Source organism: Saccostrea echinata, unplaced genomic scaffold, assembly GCF_033153115.1.
Source record: "Saccostrea echinata isolate AGI-Se365-2 ecotype Australia unplaced genomic scaffold, CSIRO_AGI_Sech_v1 ptg000052l, whole genome shotgun sequence".
Taxonomy (NCBI): Eukaryota; Metazoa; Mollusca; class Bivalvia; order Ostreida; family Ostreidae; genus Saccostrea; species Saccostrea echinata.
In genome coordinates, this window is record NW_026889801.1 from 932,584 (window position 1) to 952,284 (window position 19,701).

The 19,701-nt window shown below is 32.9% G+C and overlaps 3 protein-coding genes across 3 annotated transcripts in view; 1 reads left to right on the forward strand and 2 right to left on the reverse strand.

Moving 5' to 3' along the window:
• LOC133204132 (xylan 1,4-beta-xylosidase-like) overlaps nucleotides 1-19,701 on the forward strand; it is a 478,456-nt gene that overhangs the window by 235,036 nt on the left and 223,719 nt on the right. The gene's annotated exons all lie outside the window — the stretch shown is intronic.
• LOC133204251 (galaxin-like) lies at nucleotides 209-3,661 on the reverse strand. Its single transcript, XM_061339991.1, has 6 exons — nucleotides 3,646-3,661; nucleotides 2,593-2,697; nucleotides 1,191-1,508; nucleotides 871-1,038; nucleotides 677-788; nucleotides 209-422 (listed from the first exon to the last, which is right to left on the reverse strand). Exons 1-6 carry the CDS (start codon nucleotides 3,659-3,661, stop codon nucleotides 209-211), a joined length of 933 nt encoding a protein of 310 aa, XP_061195975.1.
• LOC133203936 (integrase/recombinase xerD homolog) lies at nucleotides 15,056-18,876 on the reverse strand. Its single transcript, XM_061339730.1, has 2 exons — nucleotides 18,384-18,876; nucleotides 15,056-16,215 (listed from the first exon to the last, which is right to left on the reverse strand). The coding sequence occupies exons 1-2, from the start codon at nucleotides 18,778-18,780 to the stop codon at nucleotides 15,236-15,238; spliced, it is 1,377 nt and encodes a 458-aa protein (XP_061195714.1). The 5' UTR covers nucleotides 18,781-18,876; the 3' UTR covers nucleotides 15,056-15,235.

A 19,701-nucleotide genomic window follows, 5' to 3' on the forward strand; every position in this document is an offset into this window, starting at 1 on the left:
AACATAATTACAAAGAATATCAAGGCAATATAAATTGATTTTATTTCACGAAAAAGTCAATACAATTTTAAATTAATATCAGGATATGCATTTTACATCTATGTTTATTTTACAAAGCTTGCATCTCTCTCTCTCTCTCTCTCTCTCTCTCTCTCTCTCTCTCTCTCTCTCTCTCTCTCTCTCTCTCTCTCTCTCAGATGTCATTAATCTAAACAGAACGATCATCATACTGAGAAGAGAGATTTGGAACTTTTCCCAGGTAAATATTGGCTTCAGGAAGATTGACATAAATCAGTGGGAAACCTTTCTTTCCTTTCCATTTCTTGAGTTTCGTACTAATGCCAGCAGGGAAGAGTTGTTGGACAGAACGGTAGAATGTCTCCTTCTTTAAGGAATTTTCAGACTGACTGCCCCTATGGCAACTACAAAGAATGCATTATTTTAAAAATACTTACATATTTTTACTATAACATGGATGTATTATTATCATGAAATAAAATTCAAAAAAGAATTTCTTGCAAGTCATGATCACAACTCGGTATATATTGTATACATCTTGTTTAGATGAAGAGTGTTCTAGTGAATGAGTTCTAGCACTCTTACATTACACCAACTGGAATATTCAAAATACTTTACTTTGTTAAAATCCACATTTAACAAATTAATGTATTATAACCTTTCCTTCTTTCTGTTAATTACACCACCGTGGCAAACTTTACTTCGTGACGAATAAACTCGATTTCCACAGCATTTCGGTTTTGGCAGGTCCTTCACGGAAAACACAAGACCTAGAAAACACGTGTATTAAAACATGATAACATATGACATCGAACCTATCCAAAATAAGAAAACTTGAAGAAAAATACAAACCTTGACAACATTTCTCGCTCTTTCTGTTGAATGGACGGGCAGATTTTTCAGAATGACAGCAAAGTTGAAAAGAAGAATTGTAAAATCCATCACCGCAACATCGCGTATTTTCATTGGCAGCAATTCGTTTTCCCTTGCAGCAAATTTCTGATTTCTGGTTATAAAGTTCTGAAACAATGACATGGATAATATAAAATTCTTTACATAATGAACAACACCTATAAGGACTCTAAACATACAAATATGTATTTGGTCAAAATCTATTGATACTCTGATCAAAAATAATTTGAAAGTTTGACATCTTTTTAAAGTTTACTAACGTTCTCCACAGCAGTCTCCTGTTTTTGGTTGACCATAGGCAGAACCAGACCAGATACAGCACTGTTTAATTCGTTTATCAATCAAAGAGGAGCCACAACATTCATAATTGGAGTGATATGAAGGAACACCGTACAGAGTTGACCGGTCGCAACAGATTTGCCTTTGTTTATCATAAAATACGCCTTTGCATATATCGTATTCAATCGGAATAACTGTGTTGTTCAGGCATTTGAATAACGATGCGTTGTAAGGAGATTTCCCATCGCAACATTCAAGACTCTGTGAGGTTCCGTTCTTTCCACACCATAGTGCCTTCGCTGAAATCAAGCAAGACATATCATCAGAATATAGATTTTTTTTTTTATTTGATACCAGTTGTGCTATCAGTTCCTACAACAAGAACGTACCTGTATTTAAAGTTGAAAATATGTAGTTTAAAATTATTTATTTGAACAGTTTCCAAAAAAGTAAGCAATTTTTTATAATTGTAGTTTCGGTGGACTTTTTCTCTAATCACACTTGAGTTTCTTAATTGTTCAATTGAGAAACTATTATTGATACTGTTTGGTCTCAAGACCGTAAACTGTAAACAGACTTCAATAAAAATTTAAAATGTGTTATTCTTTGAATAATTTTGAAAATAAAACAAAATACTTATCCTGTATATGTATTTGAATACATTTACACTATAAACGTGCAGCTTTTAATATATGTTTGTTCAATAAAGATCAGATAGTCATTTTTTTTTAACTTTCGTCTGTTCTCAGTTTATGGTCTTTGAAACATATTATAATTTCAAACAAACCCAACATAATTGCAGCTATGATTAAGGTCGGGATCAAGTTTGAAATATCCCATGATTTAGCATTGTAACATTTTATTGTGGAATTCGTACTCTTCAACATTTAAACTTATGAATTACTTGGCAACACTCTACAAACAAAACCATTGCAACCGAACATCTGTAAAGTACGGGGAGTTATATTAATTTGCAAAGAGTAGAAGATTTGAAAATGAGTTAAGTGAAGTGGATGCCAGTACTAGTGTTTCGATTAAAAAAAAAACCCCAATTGTACATTTTACCCAATATTTAAGAAATGTAATTTATCGTTTCAGGGTAATTGTATGTTAGATAATTACATGTATAATGCTTAGCATATTGTGAGTTTTATGAAACGTATGACAGCCAATTATGCTTATAAGCTCTAACCTGATTTTTATTTTAGTAATGCAAACTAGTTTATTTTCGTAAGTTGTTTCTTTATCTAAGCAGAATCCTAGTAAATTTTGTATGTTGAGATAGACCTAGTTTCAAATAGGCAGATCAAAATTAAAAAAAAATATTTGAAAATTAATTCTTGTTAAAAGTAAATGAACTTTTCTTAAGTTTAATTCGCTTACAATTTCGATCGTTTTTGTTACTTCCAACACATATTCCTTGTTTCTTTGATTTTTCACCGACTTCTTCATCACAGCAAAACTCGATATCTGGATTAAATGTATGCTCTACAATATAAATAAAATGAAACAGCATAGTTGCGCTCATGTATGAAAAGGAAATACAAGTTTTCATTTCTGCATCACTAAAACATATTTGAAAATCGGCAAATTTCTTCGAAGAGAGTTTCTTCAAAAGCTCCTTTTATTATGTAAATGTAATAGAGAGAAAGAGAGATTTACTATGTGTTATACAATAGAAGAAAAAAAATCTGTGGGTCAGGAAAACAGGTAAGTACAATACCTTTCCCTTTTGCAAAATAGGTTTTAATAAAGCAACTAAAATTGGTCAAAACAAATAGTCTCATTTCATTAAGTTATTTTTTTTTCGCAGTTTTGCAAAATATTTATCAACCCCGTAGTTCTGTGAGTCAACGTTCATCTGACGTAATTTTTTCCCTTTGAAATAAAATTGACTAGTCATTATCTGGAATTCCTGAGTAATAACTAGTTAAAGAAATATGCTTGTTAAACTAAAATATATTGTATCTTGTATGTTCTCCTTTATTTCGTTTGAAAACCACGCTCGTTTATCAATACTCTAACGTTAAGCAAGCCACCTGGAAAGATTTCTTAAGCAATGGTTTTTCCATCAGTGAGACAAGCAATGCCGTGATTATCAGTAATACAATATTTAGCGTACTTAATCCTACTCTATATGATTATTTATACAGACATATATATAAATAATAAAAATCATTTTTTTTTCTTTCTTATTATGGAAATTAACGTTGCAGCTATTGCAGAAAAAAAATCACACAACCCACTCCCGCGGATTATGATTTCTTCTTTTTTTTCTGCAACAGCTGCAACATTAATTCCTATACTTACAACCAAAGAAAGGATTTTATTAAATTTACTAAAAGATAATTTTGCACTAAAAGATAACTTTAAGACAAAAGTAAATATATATGTATGAATTATTTCATGAACAAGAAGAAATATTATAATCCTTGCCTCCACAGCATTCCATCTTTACGCCCAAATAATATCTATCGTGCACTCCTGACTTTGGACAGCAAATCTGCATAGAATTATTGAAGTTCTGTTCTAAAACTTTTTCATTCTTCGTATATACACAACGTGTATAGTTGATCACTATAATTCAAAATTTATATAAATTATTAAAGCAGTCCTGTGCTGGTTTGTACATTTATTTTATTTTTTTTTTAGTGCGGCATTATTCTAAAACTAATGCGTACGTATATTGTTTTGGATACATTTTATGTTCAACAATGAAAAGACTATAAACGATGATTAAATGTCAACAGACAGACACAGGAAAACAGTGATTTAGCTAAATATCCGCTGTTTTTTGTGCAAGGGTATATATACAAATGACCGGAAATTCATTTAAACATTTCTGAAAAGCTACACATTGACTTATTTACTTACCGTAGCCAGAAGATTCTTTAGAAATAAATACAAAGGACAACAGTACAAGAAAGAATTTGAATTCGATTTTTCTCAATGGATTTTCTAGTAATAATGAGCAATCTTGCTTGATTAGGTATTTATAATGTCTTATGATGACGTAGATGATTTATACATGGCGGATTATTGAGATAATAATCTGGATTTATTTATAACTTTTTCATCGGGAAAACCTCATCCCTCCTGAGATTCAAATGTATATTGTGTATATGTTTTGTTTTGATAAAAAAACATGAGTGTCATTTCATACTTCAAAAAATATACCAATTGATCTTTACTGTAAAGTCATTATGTAATGACAATTCTATGACGCGCTGAGATGGTATTTGAAGCAGTATTAAAGGTCATACAGGTGTTCTATTGTTTATTTTAAAAATAGACATATTATCTTTCTCCTAATGTATATTTCTTCAACCTTCTTTTATACAATATAGCAGGTGTTAGTTGTCAAGCGATTGCAACTTAACTGCATGGATCAATTATGCTAAATGAAATTATTTTTATTCAGATAATAACTTATTCTCTTTTCTGCTGAAAAAGATCTTCTTCTGACGGGGCTGTACCCTTTACGATCATTTGTGTATTTAGCAAGCACTTAAATACATTGTAACACTCCGAACTTAAAAAAAAAATATATCAGTTCCTCTGATAGTTGTGACCTTCTGGAGTGTATATTTAACAATTGATAGACGATTTTCTTCAAGGTTTTCAAACCTGGATAAAATTCAAGCAATGATTTAATTTTTGTAACAAGTGCATATTTCTTTATCTGATTCGTCCTAGTTTGATATTCTATAAGAGGTCAACTACAAAAATAAATCTACAAGTACACGAGGAAAATGTCAAAGAGTACAATATGATTCACATTATTCCTTAAAGTTTTTCTCTGCATCGTAGAGACCAAAAAGTCACCCTAAAGAAAGTGCCATAATTCTTCCTGAAGTTGTTTCTAGGAGTCGAAACACAAACTTACTCCGTATATTTAATACCAAACAATCACCCTTCACAATCACAAGAACATATGCAAAGATATTCTGTTTTGAAATACGTAAAGATTAGACCGTTAAAAAGACAAAAAGTGTTTAAATTGTTCTCCAAAAATCTGTAGGAGGCATCTTTTGATTGCAACCATCAAGTACATGTGTATAGATGTATTGATCCAAAATTATAATACGATCTCTCAGAATTCATTCTGCTTCTGTACATTTGTCCCTCTAAAAATGGTAAGTACAAGGTATTCATGCATGCAATTTTTGTACATTTAATCTGCTCAAATAAATAGCGAATTCAGTGGTCTAAAACGTTTTTCAAAGCCCTTGTTACATAAACCTTGTGATTTAAGATCAGGATATGTTTAATCTATGTTTACATTGTTACTTTCTCATATTCTCATTTATATCGACATATCTATCAAAACATCAAGAATTTAACAAGCATGTTATTAAAGATTTCATGAATATAGATCTATCAACTTATATAATGACATAACTTGGCACCTTTTTTAATTATTTGTTTTGTTTTCTCTCTTTTATTCCAAGTTTTTTTTTCCTTTTTTAATTTATTTCTTATATTTTTATTTATTTAATAGTACATTTTTTCTTTAAATTATAAATTTCTGTATTTTTTTTATTCAAGTTTGTTAAATTTAAGTTTTAAATGAATCTATTCATCAAATTTAGATTCATTTACAAAGCTGTTGTGAACATGATGAAAAATATGTAATAATTTCCAGTTTTCCTAAAACTCATGCCCATCAATGATAATCTTTATTGTTGTGGATGCAGCACTGTCCTTCTGATAGTTAAGTGGCATTATCTTCGAATACACTTGCTGCCCATGCACTCAAAAAGGTGATCCTGACTAATGCAGACTAAATGTTTGTTAATAGCTATGTGAACGTAAACACTGCATTAACACATTCATAGTACATAAATATACTTGATATAAGAATTCTTAAACATGCACACAAAATTGGAACATTTTCAGGGCACTGGATCATTCGGTGTACGAAACTGTAAACACAACTATAATTATAATGCTCGGATGAGCTAAATATATAAACTGTAAACTACAAATAAAATAATTATTATTGTGTTAAGTCATCCAGAAAATATTTATCACACAATTAATAAAAAGCTTCATGTATGTGATATAGAGATCAATTTTGTTTAAATGCCTCCAAAATATAATCCATAACACAGCAGATAAAACGTTTTACATATATGTGTGCTGTCGAATTAAGGTTTGCCGTCATAAGCAGAAGACCTTCTTGTTAATCTTATGTTTCTTTTCCACTATTTTTATTGTTTTTTTTATCCCAATTTTGTGCACGCGAATTTTCGGAAGTGGCTTGTTCGATTTTCCTGAAACTCTGGGGTCGAATAGAATATCAAAAAATATAGACATTCTAATTTCTTTTTGTTGACGTCCCTTCCGGTTTGAGGATTTTCGCGATTTGGTGATTTTTAGAGGAACAGTTTGTGTTCGCGGGTTTTCTAAATAATCACTTAGGCCTAACATAGGATCATGAAATTTTCATCGATGATAGAGGAATATGCTTTGATGTGCACTTCGCAGTTCATTTAGACCGCAAATGCCAAACGTTGACGCTTTCCAGGGCCCTAGAGAGGGCGTAACAAGAATTTCATTTTAAGACGTTTATACAATACTTGTACTTCATTACTAATAAATATTTGTTGAGACATGAAGAATAAAAATTGTCAAAATTAAAAGTTTATACAATATGTGTCACAAAAAAGCTGAAAAAAAATTGGGGATCTAGAGGGGCCAAAAGTTTTTCTCCTCAATATCTTAAAAACTATTGAGAATTACTGATATATCATTGAAGCAGAATAAAATGTAGCAGCTGGGAACATAAAAAAAATCGTCAATTGACGTCACTTCTAGTCAAAACGGAATCAGTCAAAATTGCTTATTTTTGCATGGAATTGAAGATAAACGTCAATGAGGTCGTCCGACCACATATTACATCGAGATTTATTTTACAAATTCGTCCTCAGAAAATGGCTCATATTGGCAAATATCGGCAATGGTTATTATCACCAAAGATATCCGACCTCGTTTTTTCGTCGATTAACGTCACTTCCGGTCAGACCGGAAGTTGTCATAAATTAATATCACGTATTTCAGCATAGATATCAGCGATCGAAATTTACTAAAGACGTCTTACATCCATTTTCGTCTAATGACATTCTTCATAATGAATGATAAACCTTCATAATCCGTGCTTACGGGCAATGATACTGAAAATCGGACGGAAGACTTGTTCGTTGCTTTGCAACGATCTTTCCTCTAGTTCTCTTTATTTTTGTGCTCAGAGAATGTACTGTATATCTGCTTAATTGATGATGATTTATATTACTCTGAGATATACTGGTACATTCTTTGAATTAAATTTTAAGAGTTTTGATAACAATAATGCATTACTAAGCATTTGACTAGTAATTAACTTTTGGTATACTGGTAAATACACGTATATTTTTGCAGTTGTCTTTGAATACAATGGTAAAGAAAACGTTTTTATTTTCCTTGTCAGTACATGTATAATCTAGTTTTTTTTATTTCTACTTATATCCACTTTTTTCGTTTGTTGGTTTCCTTATTTGGGGTTTGGTTTTTAAAGTATTGTTTCGAAAATTAATGACCAAATGCTCTATAAAGTCAATCATTATTTATTTATTGTCATGAATTGTGTATTTCACTGTCGGTAAATAGAATGCCTTGTCCTTTTCCTCTAGCTCAACTTGTAAAATTATATTTATGTAAAAGGCTTACGTAATTCAATTCGTTATGAAAAAAGAAAAATGACTCTTAAGGACTTCCTTGTGCCAGCTTTAACGCATGCAATTATACTGGTATTTTCTGAGTATGTTCAAAATGCGTTAAATCAGCAAATAAATGTTGCTATTGTTGTTGATGATGTTTTTGTTGTTTTGAAATACATGACATGCAAAGACGATGTCATTTTAAAAATGTATTAGTTGGTGATCAGCTAAACAAGGTTACATGTATAAGATATTCTTCCAAGATTCTTTAACGATGACGTTCTTATCACAAAAACTGAAGTACCTGGCCTATTTTGATGTGTGGAAGAAAAAGTTTATCTTGTTTTTAATAAAAAAAAAAAAAAAGATCAGTAAAGCTGGAGCATTCTTGGAATTTTCAATATTTACGTTTTCAGTAGGAAATTTACATAATATATGACAGGAATGGAAAGTGGTGATGTACTTTCATATTATCCACGTAAATGATGCAATAATTGGATTCTATTTATAATGAAAGATTGATCACAATATTCTGAGATAAGTGTTTGAAATAATGAACTTCTGCTCTAAATTTCACTTTTTCTTAAATTTCTAACATTGATTTTCACCGTCAACAATTGCATCAAATGGAAAATAGTGGAAAGCATGAAGTGCTGTTTATGCAGAAATGCATTTGAAAATAATCTTCAGAGTCATATGTATTAAACTCATATTAGAAAACAAAATGAGCTTTACTTTTTAAATCAGAATATCACATTGTTAACTGTGCTTCTAAAAAATGGACACAACAGCAAAAGTTTTCTTGATTAAAAATATTTTTAAGGGAATAAATATACTTATAATGAACATTCTATATCTGGTATATGATAAATTACTGAAGTACGCAAGAATTCAAGACCTATGAGCGGAACCAGAGTATTGGAAAAACAAACATATGTAATATGTAATATGTGGAGATAACGAACAGTATTCGAGCTCAAAAGTCCATTGAACATTACAAAATAGGAGCAGAGCAAACACGGACTTCTAAGACATCAGAGGTGGGATCAGGTGCCATGGGGGAGTGAGCATCCCCTGCCGACAGGTCACACCCGCCGTGTGCTCCTTGTCATGATCGGGAAATAACTGAAAAATCCGTCGACAATTCAGTGTGTAAATAATAGCCCATACAACACAAAGAATGAAATCAAATTAAGTGTAATAAAAGGTCAATGTTAATCAAAACTTCACATATTGATTCTGTATATGCATATCTCATCTTTTTTCCTTAAAGTTCTGTATCACTATACTTCAAACAAATTTTACTTTTGCAAACTTAAAAGATTTGAAAATATATAAACATTAGCAGCAAGGAAAAAAATGAATTTAAGATAAAACATGAAATTAACCTAAGAACTAAAGACCACAATAAATATTGAACCGGATAATATATGAAATAACAAACAGTAATCAAGTTTAAAATTTCATTGAAACAAGACAAACCGGGAGCAGGGCAAACACGGACTTCTAAAAAAAAAATCATAGATGGGATCAGGTGCCATGGAGAAGTAAGCATCCCCTGTCGATTGGTCACACCCGCCGTGTGCTCCTTGTCATGATCGGACAAAGGGAAAAATCCGTAGACAATTCGGAGTAAACAATGGCATAACAATTAGTATGAAAAACGTCAGACAGCTTAATGATAAATTGTATTTGCTGACTAAGTTATTGTATCAACCAAAGAGCTTGCAAAATGCTGGAATATATATCTAAATGATTGTCATTGACAGTGCATATTGTTATTTATGTGTTTGCATGTGTATTTAAATCCTTCTTGAAATATGAAGATAGCTATTTCGAACAGTAGGAATCAAGCTCAAAAGTCTATCATCAAATTAGATATTCTTAATGATGCATAACAAACAAAGTTATATTAATAGAAATATTTAGATACTTCACTGAAGTTTTGGGAATCTTCATGCAGGAAGCATCCGTTTTCCTTACAAATATGTTACAGTGGGCCTAGGTTAAGATATCGATTGCTTTTTATCTAAATATTTACATCTGTGAGGGCAGCAAACTAGCATGTCATAATTGGGTTGAGAGAGTGTACAATTTGTTAAAAATCAGACTTTGAGACAGCATAGACAATTAACAGATCCCACTTTTGCCACCAAATTTGTGGTGCTTTCCAGAGAATGTTTAGGTACAATTCCAGGGTTGTCAGAATGATTTATTTATTTTAACTCTTGACCGGATAGTACTTTGCCTTTTAAAAGTCCAGAATAACCGGACTGGCAGCTCAAAGAAATAGACTTAAAAGTTTCGCTTTTTATCCACGATGAAAAACATGCGCTACGCAGCACAGTTAAGGCTGCAATAAGGAGGCGGGGCCTAATTTATACGGGAAATGCTTACTATGACATCACACAAAAATATAAGTTCTTCAAATTACCACAAAATGAAATGATTTGCTATTTTAAACTGTTGAATATCTCTAAACTACATCAATACTAACTAGTGCATGTATTATTGTCATTGGTTAAATCCCACACAGCAATATATAAACAATTCACTGATCGCAATGCACTTGTCAATGTGACGTCATATCGTAAAATTTGACGCAGTCTGTATGCAGTGAGAGGCGGATCAAGTTATATTTATACAGTGAAAAAATGTATTTTGTAATTAAATAAAATATAAATTGTAGATATATAAGAGGTCAATAACTTGGATGCGATGTCTATTTTATGATTTTATTCATATACTTCCTGAACATTCCCTAGACAAGCGATACTGTCGTATATTTGTATGCAGATGCATTGAAGGGTAATAAAAGGGTCGTAATAAATCGATGTATTGCAAGGGCATACCCTCAATGAATTATGACAAGCTTTTACACATAAACTTAAGAAGTATAAAGATATTTGAAAAGTGCTGCGAACCTGTTGAAATCTTGCAAATGAATTAATTATATCTATATTTAATGTACTTGGCCAGCAAAATATTCAACAAACGGTCTAACAAATGTAATTTTAGCAAATAGATAGTAGGATCTACATAGGTTCGCAGCACTTTTCACAAACTACCAAGAGTGTTGAAAATAATCATATGTTAAACTTAGATTTTTAACTTGGTTATGCCCTTGCAATATTAGAATTTATAGATGACCTCAATACTTCAGGTATATTTGCTAAAATCACGTGACAAGTCTAAATAAGAAATCTAATCGTCCTCAACATGTAGTTTTCAACCACATTGCATTTGTCCGATAATAGTAAAATCCTAAAAAGAAACGTCCATCCTTGTAAAGAATGTATTTTCTATCTAAAAAAAATTTGCTGATATTTCCATTTGGCACCTTAACTGTACTGCGTAGGTTAGAAACCAACGGAGAAACTTTTGGTGCCTCCAAATAAAACGATAAGTACAAATTTAATTTTAACATGACTGTAAACATTTAACATCCAAGAACCTTAGACACTCAAATAAATATCACAATCCGACATTATACATTAAAACGTCAGACGAAAATAAACAATGACTTGACTTACAGCTCTAGCGCGCCATATATTTAAAATTGTTCATGGTAAAACGGCTGATTACAAGTGATAAGGTAATGGAGATGAAAACTTTAGTTATCGACATGAAATATCAGTATTGATCCATATCTCTTTAACAATGAAATAAAAATAGCTCGTGTATGTGTAAAAAAGTTGTGAATTAACACATTCATTATATATTTACAAACTTGGCCACATGTTGAGAACAGGAGTTTTATGAATATTACAAAACCAACTGATAAAAATAAATTTAAAATCAAAATGTGTTAAAAATCCTTCTGGTTCTAAGCAGACAACCCCTGAACTTGATATTAAACGGATGCATTGGCAATATCTATTTTGTTTTGGAGGACCAGGTCTTTCGGCAATCTAACTGATCCCTTTTTAAGTCAACCTGTTTTTATACTAGTATTCTCAAGATGCAGAATTTATTATTTTAATATCATGTATAGCCGAATGGAATAAATAATGATTTTTCATCGCTAATTTCCCATAGCAGTAATATTTTTCACTTTAAACTTCACTTTGTGTTAAGTACGCAAATTTGAAATTTTGAAACCGCTGACAAATAGATGATACCAAAATTTCATTTGAAATGAGCATTTTTCTAAATCCTAAGATCGTTATAATCATCCTGATTGCAAATACAACCCATTGCTGGGTCGTTTTTTGACTGACATGAATCATATAAATTGTAAAAAAAAAAAAAAATGTTTAAACTAATTTTGATTACGGACTACTCAAGTTTACTTGATCAATACAAGCATTTCAAAATGAATGTGAATAGTCGACAGGTGATGCTTTCTTTCCTCAAGCACTTGATCCTACCTCTTGTGTTTCCAGGGGTATATATTTTTGTCCTCTTCACGATTCGTATTGTACGGGATCTAATTAGAAAATGATCATTATTTTTTCTTTTCGCCTTTTTCATTGTAATTATTCAAAGAATTGGCACATTTTGCTGTTCTTATTGTATTGTAGGAGTAAATAAATTATATGAATAAAAGAATGGATAATAAGGAAGCATGGTAACATATTAAGAACTAAGTGCCTCATTTTGAAATTATTTTGTAAAGCTAATTTATCTGGAATGATCAATGTTAGTATTCTCTGCTGTGAAAGGTCCCCATAATATGCGAAGACTATCTCCATTGTTAAGTTAAAAACCAAGCTGATTTTTATAGATGATCGTTGGTATATAGTATAATTCTTTTAGATAAGGTGTTTAAGAGTACATTGTATCAATATGATTTATCACAATTTACAAGATATTGAGGTTTTTGTAATAGTAAAACCACCTGTACATTATTATTCTGTGTGTAATACTTGTCAATTTATGTCCCCATATTCATTAAACAGATCAGCCAAGAATGTTTCAAGATTATTTTCTTTTTGTTAAATAATTTGATATGCCTTACCTGACAAGTGTTTATATAACCTCATCCTATCAAATCTAATATCCAATTTGTTTTACGGATTTTTTTTATTTTGTGCTTTATCAGTTACAAAGTTTAAAGCTTAATTTATTATTTATTAACGTTTATGGCAGTACTGGTTTTAACTGCTTTTAATGGGCAAACAGAAACGACTTCTGCCTTGTCTGAATATATTGAATGCATTTCCATGCCATTGTCATATACAATAAAGTAAATATGGATACACACAAATGACGTTGTCCTGTAATTATTTATAGACTAAAGTGAAAAGAATAGTACGTACATTTAGGACAGATGCTGCAAACAAACTTTTTAAAAGTGTTATCAAGGTAAATACAGGTAGAATAAATATATATTAATGAGTTTCATTTTTCATTCAAAGTTCAATAATATCCTAAAATGTGATTTTAAAAATGTAGGTGATGGCAAAAAAGAGGACATTTGAACATTATAAAAAGTCTGTATTTTCGCATACATTTACACATGCAATTTCTATCAATATACTTTTTTCTCACGGTTTCCTGTAAAAAAAAATGATTTTTTTTCTTTTTTAAAAGGTAAATCTACATCACTCATAAAACAAAATAACAGTTTATTTATGTTTCCTCATGCTGCACAAACTCACCGCAGCTCTGTTTTTGCTGAGTTATAATCAATGAAATCAACACCATGTTGAGATGAAATATGTCATTTATTAAAAATGACGAAAATAAGAAATATATATACATAAACATGATAGGGGATCAGACCAAAAGGTATTCACACAATACATGTCAATATGCTGATCCCCTAAATTTACAGATAAACAATATTTGCAAAAAATATAAAAAAACAGTAAGTATACAGCAAAAAGATGGCACATCAAAAATAAATATGCCAGTAAAATTAAAATATATAAATGCAAAATAAGGTAGGAAAGACTGGGGTGGTGGTGGGTGTGCCAAATTTTTTGTTGTTATCAGTAGCATAGATGAGGCGAGAATGACCCAACGCTGACTGGTCAGCTACCGACAGCATCAAAACACGTGACCATGATGGTCATTTCTGATTGGCTATTAGCTTACATAGGGGTAAGGTTTGACCATGGAAAATTTTGGAGTTGTGTAACAAGTAGCCGAAACTGAAGAAATGGGGAAAATTGCATAACGTGCACCTGACACCTGCAAGGCATGGGAGAATTCAAGCCAATGAAGAAAAATCAAAATATTGAGATTTAAAACAATACAAAATACAATATTTACTTACTTACATTTAAACAAAAGAAAACTAAACAGCATTCAACACATAAATGAAATTATTTACATAATTGTTGTTTTATGTTTCCTCATGCTGCACAAACTCACCGCAGCTCTGTTTTTGCTGAGTTATAATCAATGAAATCAACACCATGTTGAGATGAAATATGTCATTTATTAAAAATGACGAAAATAAGAAATATATATACATAAACATGATAGGGGATCAGACCAAAAGGTATTCACACAATACATGTCAATATGCTGATCCCCTAAATTTACAGATAAACAATATTTGCAAAAAATATAAAAAACAGTAAGTATACAGCAAAAAGATGGCACATCAAAAATAAATATGCCACCAAATGTGATTGCCAAACATAATTGGCAATCACATTGTGCCATTCAAGGTGAGGTTGCGCACAAAAATGCAAATGTAAACAATATTTCACTGGTTTATACATGATGAAAATGCACATTAAGCTATACCAGCAGTTAAACACTGACCTGGCATCTGTTTCTGCAAGAATTGCTTTACACAAAAAGATTGTGCATATGAAATACATATAAACATGAAAGTCATCCGGTGGATGTAACCAGCAGGCAGTGGTTATATTAATTCGAAAAGAAAATGATTGTCAACATGCACCTAACAGCTTACATATACAAATAATGAAAATAATCATTTCACAATGAAAATAATCATTTCACAAAGACAAATAATTAAAACAAATTAACAATACAGCAGTTAAACACTGACCTGTACTGTGGAAATGTAACTACATCTACATATATACACCTTATAAGACAGGTACTGAGATCAAAAGAGAGAGACATCCCTCCTTAATACTTGTAACATCTCTAAATAAAATTTAAGCAGCAGTTACACACTGACCTGCACCTAACTTAATAGCAGCAGTTAAACACTGGCCTGCAACAAACTTAATAGCAGCAGTTAAACACTGTCCTGCAACAAACTTAATAGCAGCAGTTAAACACTGACCTGCAAACTTACACGTAACCAGTAGTAGCAGCAGTTAGACACTGACCTGCCCTGGGATGGACTGATATAGAAAAAAAGGGGGGGGGGAGGGAGGAGGGAATCCTATATTTTATTACAACTGAAACGATTTAATTCTAATATATCTGTGCAAAACATTCGAGTTCCATCTGCCTAAATGTTGAATGAAAGTCTCAGAATACCCTAACTGTGCAGCATGCGTTGCTGCACCTATACGAAAACTGTGCCCCTTATAACGTTTGGGATCCAGACCTGCAAATGCTATTGCTTTTGAAAGTTCACTACTGACATAAGAATATGTGACTGGAGTACCATTGACAAACTGGAAGAAGGGGCCTGACACATGTGGAAATAATGATTTATACTTATAAAGATTATGCACTGGACAAAATTGTGAACTAGGGTTGGCTTGAATAGATATAATGATGGGCTCATTTTTCTGTTGAGATTTATGGTGCCTAAGAACAATTTGAACTGCTGAAGGACTGCATTTTTCTCCACTGAAAATAATGTCTTGTATTTGCAGAACTTTGTCCTTATCTGCTAGAGTTTTTGAGATAACTTCCCCTAAACGCAGAAATGCATTAAAACATAAAAGGAAAAGGGCTTGCAAAAGAACCTGATTTAAAGCTTGTGGAACAGTAAAGACTAGTGCAGCCAAAATTTTGTGCATGATATTTTTTGTTATTGGCAATCTAGCATCCTGAGTGGGTAGTAGCTTGTGACAACCTTTCAGTAGTTTGCGCACAATAAAAGTTTGAGTTGGATCTGGCAAATTGATAATTTTGTGAACATAACCTAATGCCGATATATGTGAGGCAGTGCTGCTAGAACTGTATTGTTTCTCAAAAAGAAAACCAATGAAGTTACATATGTCTGTAATAGGCAATGGTAGAGATACTGGATCTTTTCTGTAATTGAGGAAAAGTTGCCATGAATGTCTATAAGCATATCGTGCAGGGGGTGATAAAGCTGCCACAAGGACTGAACGAGTTGAAGAGGTCAAATCTGTAATAGGTGTGCCGGAATGACAGTTGCCTGTTGTTCTAAGTATGGTGCTACCTGCCGTGCTTTCTGAAATTGCAAACGTGACAAACTGTCAGCTACCACATTGTATTTGCCTGGAATATGCTTAGCTTTAAAGAAGATATTATTTGATAGACAAACCAATACCAAACGGCGAAGTAGATGCATAAGATTTTTTCTTTACTCGACTGTTTATTTATCACCTCCACCACAGCCATATTGTCTGACATAAAAAGAATTTTTCTATTTGCCATTTCTGACCCCCAAATTTCTAGAGCTAATACAATTGGAAACAACTCCTTCACTGCAATTTGCATGGGAAAAAGAGACTCTGTCCATTCAGCTGCAAACCATTTACATCCAAACACAGCAGCAAACCCTAATAAACCAGAAGCGTCTGTAAATAATCGGGTGATATCTGATGATTCCCATTCCTCTGGAAAAAGAACTGATTTTCCATTAAAATTTTCTAGGAAGTGCAGCCACATTGCCAAATCTGCTCTTACCTCCTTATTAAAACGGATAAGGTAATGAGGTTTCACAATCCCTATTGTCAAATCAATTAACCGTCGTAAAAAAGCCCTACCAGGAACCACTACCAAACATGCAAAGTTTAACACTCCAATTAATGACTGAAGTTCCCGTAATGCAACCTTCTTCCTGTTTATAAACTGACGCACTAAATTTCTACATTTCTCGAGTTTGTCAAGTGGAAGGCGGCTCACCATATCAACGGAATCTACCTCAATACCATAAATAGTAATGCATGTCACTGGCCCGAAGGTTTTTTCCATATTCATTGGAATGTTAATTCTTCCACATAACGACAAAAAGTTGTTCAAATCATGTTTGCATTTCTGTGAGTTTGGAGGCCCAATGAAAAAGAAATCATCCAAAATATGAGACATGCCTGAAGCCTTCAGTTTGTTTAACATTACCCATTGAAGAGCTGTACTTAACTGTTCAAATAATTGACAAGAACTGCTTGCCCCCATTGGCAGACAACGCTCATAATAAAATTGACCTTGCCATGTAAAACCCAAAAGATGATAATCAGACGGATGTACTGGTATAATTCGAAAGGCATCTTTAATATCTGATTTTGCCATAAGAGAACCTTTCCCAAACTGACGTACCAGTGCTACAACAGTGTCAACTGAATCATAATGAACTTCAGAACATTCTTTAGGAATATTTGAATTGACTGAATCCTGGGCTGGAAAAGAAAGATCATGAATAATTCTGTATTTATTTGGTTCAGATTTAGGGACAACCCCCAATGGAGAAGTTTTAAAAAGTGGTAGGGGTGGATGTGTAAATGGGCCTGAAATTCTTTGCCTACTTAAACCTGCATTAATATAGTCATCTACAATCTCTGGGTGTTCATAGGTTGATTTCTGATTATGAGGAGGGTGAATGGAAGGGGTCTTGACACACCCTAAACGGAAACCAAATGTGAACCCTGAAACTAGAAAATTCAGTTTTTCTTTTTCATAACCTTCTAACTCACTTTTGAGTTGTACTGGGTTTACTGGAGTTGGAAGGGCTACTGCCATTTCTAATTGAGGAGGATGAGTTGGACCGTATGCCTGTACATTGAACTCGGGGGTGGGGACCATGACAGTCTTGGCAGGTATGGGAAAATCTACAAGGGTGGGAGTTACACTTTTGCCCTTTGTTGTACGCGAAGCAGTATTTGGGACGAAAAGGCTGTCGTTTGCCACTACTCCCTTGCAATTTGTTTGGAGACCTAATTCCCACAGAGGCTGCCTTTAACCGTAACTCTGTTACTACTCTTTCCCATGGTAAGAGGGATGTCTCCCTAATTTTCCTAAAAGACTCATCATAAGTCCTCCATGCTTGCTCACCATGGAGCTTGCTTATGTCACGAATAGTAAACATATATTTCAACAGATTGCTTGCCTCCTGAGGGAATTTCTGTAGATATATGGTACTAAATATCAAAAATGCATCTGTCCATTGATGGATTGTTATTGGATTTTTATTTGATGATGTTTGCTGCAGTTCAATTTTACCAGCTTTTACCATAATTGAAAGGGGCTCTTCGTTTGAGTTGGGTAAAAGAAGTTTCAGGTCAACAAATTCATTATTCCAAATTTTAAGTTTTAATTTGGAGGAAACTGTAGCCCCAAGAGGCACGCAATCTGTTAATTGAATTTGTGGATTAGTGTCAGAATTACTGCCTGCTGGCTCACCTGTAAAAACATTGTCCAGAAGTGCACCAAGTGCAGAGGCTGGGACCATGGCACTAGCTTGTGGGGTACCATTTGTAACACTCGTAGTTGCTGCAGGGTTAACTAGCTCACTGCTGGACTGTGGCTCCTTGTTTTGGATAACTGATGGGGATGCTTCCCCATGTTGGCTCGCGGTTGCCTCAGCAAGTCCATTCCCCTCACTGGATGTTAATTTCTGTTGTTCAGTTAATATGTGTTTTGCCAGTAGTGTGTAGTCAATGGTTGGCAGAGCACTCTGCATCACAGTCTCTGTCTGTTGAGTAGGAGTCACTCGCTTTCGCTTTCTCCCTGTGCTGGAGGAACTGGACTGCTCATCTGCTGCGAGTTCCCCTTTTTTGCTTCTTTGCTTTGGTGGCATTGCTTCTGAAGAAGAGAATATTATTAAAAAACAAAACTCTACAGATTTAGTTTCATCTCACAATGATAATGGCAATACATATTTCAAGTATATGAATGCCAGCTGTGAGATTGTGAACTTGCAATTTTTTAGATAGAGTGGGGAATACTGATTCCTAAGCGAAGACAAAATAGTTATCCAAAACAGGTTAGACACATTATGGCACAATTACAGAGAGTCTAATTGACGACATCTGAGTACCTAGCTAACAGCTGTACTCTATTACATGATGAAAATCATTTACCAAATGTCTATAGTTTAACTCCCCACAAAATCCCTGTATTGAATAACTCCTATAACCAAAACTATGTAAATAACAGAGTAACTTTGACTCGTATTACATATTCAAATTAAACTAAATAAAATTATGTAAAGAAATCTGACCCCAAAATATCTGGGTAACTCTAACCCACACTAAACATGTAAATAACAGAGTAACTCAGACTCCTAATTACATGTTACATTAATCAAAAAATATATGGGTAACTCCGACCCACACAAACATGTAAATAACAGAGTAACTCTGACTCCTAATTACATGTTACATTAATCAAAAAATATATGGGTAACTCCGACCCACACAAACATGTAAATAACAGAGTAACTCTGACTCCTAATTACATGTTACATTAATCAAAAAATATATGGGTAACTCCGACCCACACAAACATGTAAATAACAGAGTAACTCAGACCCCTAATTACATGTTACATTAATCAAAAAATATATGGGTAACTCCGACCCACACAAACATGTAAATAACAGAGTAACTCAGACTCCTAATTACATGTTGACTTTATTCAAACAAAATAAATGGGTACACTCTGACCCACACCTGTTGACATGAGACTAAATATATATTGGGTTTTACTAAAACTGCCC